This window comes from Limulus polyphemus, unplaced genomic scaffold (assembly GCF_000517525.1).
Source record: "Limulus polyphemus unplaced genomic scaffold, Limulus_polyphemus-2.1.2 Scaffold2304, whole genome shotgun sequence".
Taxonomy (NCBI): Eukaryota; Metazoa; Arthropoda; class Merostomata; order Xiphosura; family Limulidae; genus Limulus; species Limulus polyphemus.
In genome coordinates this window covers 80,348-86,089 of record NW_013667914.1, presented here as the reverse complement: position 1 = coordinate 86,089, position 5,742 = coordinate 80,348, and the positions used below count along the sequence as shown (strand labels likewise).

At 35.8% G+C, this 5,742-nt stretch overlaps 1 protein-coding gene across 1 annotated transcript in view; it reads left to right on the top strand.

Annotated features, from left to right (window-relative positions):
* The window catches only part of LOC106466563 (acyl-CoA desaturase 4-like), a 15,189-nt gene extending 10,033 nt beyond the window's left edge, over nucleotides 1-5,156 (top strand). The window contains exons 4-5 of the mRNA XM_013926855.2: nucleotides 1,265-1,470; nucleotides 3,376-5,156. Coding sequence (XP_013782309.1) covers nucleotides 1,265-1,470; nucleotides 3,376-3,811 — 642 coding nt within the window. The 3' untranslated portion in view covers nucleotides 3,812-5,156. The remainder of the gene's footprint in view (nucleotides 1-1,264; nucleotides 1,471-3,375) is intronic.
* Nucleotides 5,157-5,742: the final 586 nt, after the last annotated feature.

Sequence of the window (5,742 nt, the reverse complement as noted above, 5' to 3'; positions counted from 1 at the left end):
TAAAACCCACAACATAGTTTACCAGTTTACCAAAAGCGATTGTAGGAACAACAAACACTAAAACCCACAACATAGTTTACCAGTTTACCAAAAGCGATTGTAGGAACAACAAACACTAAAACCCACAACATAGTTTACCTGTAGTGTATTTCAGGTACAACAAGTAGTCGTAGTCGAGAAATCTTCCGATCAGTTTTGTATCAAAATACATATTAGGCATTAACAACTAAAAAAGATGACGAACACAGGTTTAGAAGATTTATTAATGCAGTAGGTGACGAGGTGTTCTCTCTTACCGACATATTCGTGTGTGTGATAAGCTAGTTTATTTACCAAAAAGGCTTGAAATAACAAATGTAATACGAACTTTAAGTCATCGCTAAGCTGCACTTCCAATAATGCCGAGAGGGGACGTTCCAGTTGACTGTCCTTGTTTTTGTTTCGAAAGGGTTTACATTATTATAGATATACATGTATCTTTTAAATGAGGGTCTAGTGAAACCTGAAATATTTTGGTAATATTGCTGGATGTTAATCGAGCGGAAATTAAAATATTATTCCTTTAAAAATTAAAACCTTAGCTGGGATTAGTTTCGCCCAGAAAAATCTGCTACTGTTTTAAACAAATAGGGGAAAATATCCAATTACTTGATCACCATAAAGAAAACGCGTATTTGTCTGAATTAAAACATCGCATTTTTGTGAGGATTTTCACACCTTTGATAAAAAATAACATCTTAATGAATTAGATTACAGATAAAATCAAAATTATTTTCATATATCTGTTTGTTTGTTTGCTTTTGAATTTCGCGCAAAGCTACACGAGGGCTATCTGCACTAGCCGTCCCTAATTTAGCAATGTAAGACTAGACGGAAGGCAGCTAGTCATCACCACCCACCGCCAACTCTTGGGCTACTCTTTTACCAACGAATAGTGGGATTGACCGTCACATTATAACTCCCCCACGGCTGAAAGGGCGAGCATGTTTGGTGGGACGGAGATTCGAACCTACGACCCTCAGATTGCGAGTCGAGCGCCTTATTCACCTGGCCATGCTTCATATATCTACATTCAGTGTTTACTTACAACACTTGTGTGCTCCCCCAGTGGCGCAGCGGTATGTCTGCGGACTTACAACGCTAGAAACCGGGTTTCGATACCCGTGGTGGGCAGAGCACAGATAGCCCATTGTGTAGCTTTGTGCTTAACTTCAAACACACAATACAACACTTATGAAAAGACCCTTTTATTTTCTTTGTCCAGAATGACCTCTACGAATGGTCAAGGGATCATCGCGTTCATCACAAGTTTTCCGAAACCGATGCTGATCCACACAACATCAACAGAGGGTTTTTCTTCGCTCACATGGGCTGGCTCATGCACAAGAAGCATCCCGAAGTCCGAGAAAAAGGACGTACTATCGACTGTAGCGACCTCTTACAAGATCCTGTGGTGAGGTTTCAGAAAAGGTAACAAATTTAGCAAATGTTTATCAAATTCTTCTGCCCCCACCCCCCAGTGGCACAGCGGTATGTCTGCGGAGTTACAACGCTATAAACCGGGTTTCGATACCCGTGGTAGGCAGAGCAGAGATATCCCATCGTGCAGTTTTGTGCTTAACTACAAACAAACAATTCTTCTGTTTTAAACTAATAATGAGCATATAAAAATATTTAAATATAAAGCTTTTATAATATAACCACAACGACTTCAAAACAAAAATATTATTTTAATACATTCGCCGACTGTTATACGTATTAATATCACGTTCCCCGTTTAATTATAATGTTTGCATACATTAACTTTCTACTTTCCAATACATTAAGCAGACGTATAAGGCCAACGTGATTTATATATGCGCTTCTTGACTGATTAAATTAGCATGACATGGCCTATTTCTTAGAACGTACCGGGCAACAAATCACAGGTTTTAGGCTCGAACTGAACACGTTTTCAGTTCTGAATGCATTATAAGAGTGACAGTAAACCTTGTTTATTTGTTCCAAGAGCCGGGCAAAGCCCTTGTAGGGAGGGGGGGGGGGTGTGCTGACTCCTTTCATCTCGCTATCTATTGAAAACTAAGGACGTCTATGTCTGAACTCTAGGGGGATCTCTGATCTTGCTGTTTGTTAGGCTTAACAGATTTTTTCTGAGGACTTATACGCAAAGCTACATGATGACGTACAATTTTTAACATTTCTAAATATTGTGGAAAAATTGCGTAAGTTCTTATCAAGTGTATCTTTATTATAACTTTATTATGATTTTCTTTTACTCAATATTTTAAGGTAGCACTGACCCTTAAAATTGGGCAAATTTACATGCTGAGGAAACATTTCTTCTAACCTTTAAGTTGGGCACAAAGCAAATAATTAATATGGCAAGGATAGAGAAATACATAACCTGAACTGTTTTAACACCATAGCTTTACTTAGGAATGATAAAAACGTGAAAACCGATACACGTGCTCTTTGTGAACATCCCTCATAGCTTGAATAAAAAAAAAATGCCAATTTTCAGCAACGTTAACGAGCTATGGGCAATTAATTTTAATGAATGCCTTCGTTAGTGGCAATTAGACTCATAACAAGATAGTTGGTAAAGATTTTTGAATTAAAAAAGCAAGCTATGGAAGAGTGTAATATCAATAAGTGTGTTAACTTTCATGCTGATATTGGCTTTAATGGTGAAGTTATGCTAATGTTATGGAAGAGTGTAATATCAATAAGTGTGTTAACTTTCATGCTGATATTGGCTTTAATGGTGAAGTTATGCTAATGCTATGGAAGAGTGTAATATCAATAAGTGTGTTAACTTTCATGCTGATGTTGGCTTTAATGGTGAAGTTATGCTAATGCATGGAAGAGTGTAATATCAATAAGTGTGCTAACTTTCATGCTGATGTTGGCTTTAATGGTGAAGTTATCATGCTAATAAATTGGTGGACCATAAGAAGTGCTTAACAGAGTTTCCTCGGCATGTAAATTGGCCCAGTTTTAAGGGTCAAGGCTAACTTGAGCTATATCTACAATATGTTAGTCATTCACAGCGAACTATTTATCGCGTGAAATGTGATTAACCCTAAGAACTATTGGGTAAGATTTTGTATATTTTTTTTACCATCGGGGTCCAATGGATTCGGTACTTATTCAATACAATAAAACAACACAAAGAAAATAGAAACAATATAAGCACAGTTTTCAATGATTTTACCACATGATTTATGTTGGTAATTATTTCCTTCCTACTTCCCTAAACTTAATAGATTCAGTTGCTACTTTCAGGGTTAAAGATTCATTAATTTTCTTTCAACGTACATTAACCTGATAATAGAGCACGAATCATTTAGTGATATATATATATATTTCCAACAGGTTCTATATCCCACTGGTCATTCTCCTCAGCTTCTATCTTCCAACTATGATACCAGTGTGGTACTGGGGGGAGAGAGTGTGGGTAGCTTTCCTCACTAACGGTATTCTACGCTATGTCGTAACTCTGCACTTCACGTGGCTAGTAAACAGCGCTGCACACTGCTGGGGAAATCAACCTTACAACCGCTTCATGGAAGCGCGGGAAAACAAGCACGTGGCGTGGTGGGCTCTGGGAGAAGGTTTTCACAACTATCACCACACGTTTCCTTACGACTACTCTACAAGTGAATACGGTTGGAAACTGAATATATCTACCGTGTTTATCGATTCTATGGCCGTGCTGGGACAGGCGTATGATAGGAAGACAGTGGATCCTGACGTCATTCGAAAGACCAAGTTGAAAACTGGAGATGGTACAGAAACGTTTCAACTTTAGATATAATTTCGATCTTTACAAATGACGTTGTGAAAATGTAACTCGTAAGTAACACCTTTTGGTTTATAAAAAATGACAAAAAACGATCTGTTTTCCTTTCATTCACTATGATTTTGAAAAAAAAATAGATGTATTAAAAAAAACGTTTTGTAAATCTTTCGATCGTCTCAGAAAAACAATAACTCATAATATTAAGCGGGAAAAAATCTACTGTGGTTATATAAGCATAAAAATATTTGTTGTTTCCACAGATGAGTTAAATTCTTCAAATTATTGTAATTGGGAGTAGTTTAGAATGCGTTTCAATATTTCTCATTTCAATTATGTGATTTTGTTTCCATCTTAAATGTGTTTTAATTTAGCATCTGCCACAGTAAAAAAAAAAAATCCCAAGTGTTGAATTTCCTGTACTTTAGAGTCAGTTTAGAAGACGCTTTGATATTTCTCGTTTCAATTATGTGATTTTGTTTCCATCTTAAATGTATTTTAATTTAGCATCTGCCACAGTAAAAAAAATCCCAAGTGTTGAATTTCCTGTACTTTAGAGTCAGTTTAGAAGACGCTTTGATATTTCTCGTTTCAGTTATGTGATTTTGTTTCCATTTTAAATGTGTTTTTTAGCATATGACATAGTAAAAACAACCCAAGTTTTTCGAGTGTCTTTTAAATAACGATACTGCACAAATTTGGTAAAAATGAATACAATATTTATTATAAAACAGAAAAAAGAAAGCACATTGTACGCACTTAATAAGACAGTCGCTTCTACTAGGTTGTGCTTTCTCTCTCTCTGTTTTTATCTCTGTAAAACTAAACACGATGGTCTGAAACGTCGTCTTTCTGGACGATCTACGAGTAGAACTAAACTGAGAAAGAGCGCCTGAATTCAACAGGGAAACTCGGGTTCTTTGTCCAGTCGACAGCGTCACTTCGTGACCATTGTTCTATCACAGATTGATCGGTTGTTTTATTTAGACAACATCAACTCGGCCAGAAAGGATATTACAGTCCCAATCCTTTCAAAGAAGATGCTATACGTTACTACTGCAATGCCCTCTCGCGCAGTATAGACATTATCTGATACAGAGAACAATGAAGCAAAACAACTAGAACAAGGCAACCTCAACGACTTTCTGGACCACGTGTTTATACTAAAACTATATACAAACTAAATAAGTAAAACAATTCAAAAATGACTATATAACTAAAACAGGTAGAAAACGTATGAATGCCTTCATATCACACCTGTAATCAGAGAAAACCTACCTTGATTTTTGCTGTTTGATTAATATCAACTCAGTTGATTTGATAATTTTTTCATTAATGAAAGTTTGATGGTTATGTTTCAAGTAACATGTCAATTAAAACTTATGTACACCTATGTGTTCTAAGATATATTTTTTATCTTGCAGTGTCTAATGTAACACTGACATTTTTATGCCAATACGAAAGGTTTTTCTAAAAGCAAAAATAAACCACTTCTTTTGGCTTCACTTCATTGTGTAGCAGTAGTGTGTTGTTTTTCTAAAATTCACATAAAAAAATATTAATTAATTCAGAAGTTTGCAGTACTGGAAACTAACAGAAGTTAGCCTCTCCAATTTCCTTAGCCAAATGAGTCAATATATTAAAATATTAGAAGAGTCAATATATTGAAACAGTGGAATAGTCACAAACGACTCGAAATATTAAAGCAATGGAACAGTTCACAAAAAGAGTCAAATACTGGAACAGCGGAGCACACACAAAAGAGTCAAATATTAAAAACAGTAGAGCAGACATAACCATGTCAAAATTATTCAACACAGCGCCATATCATTATATTAACAATATTATGTAACTAATAACCAGATAAAATTCTAAAATTTTGTTGTTATTCTCCGGTTACAAACCTTTCTTTGGGGGGACGAAAACGAATATTTCTAAATGGT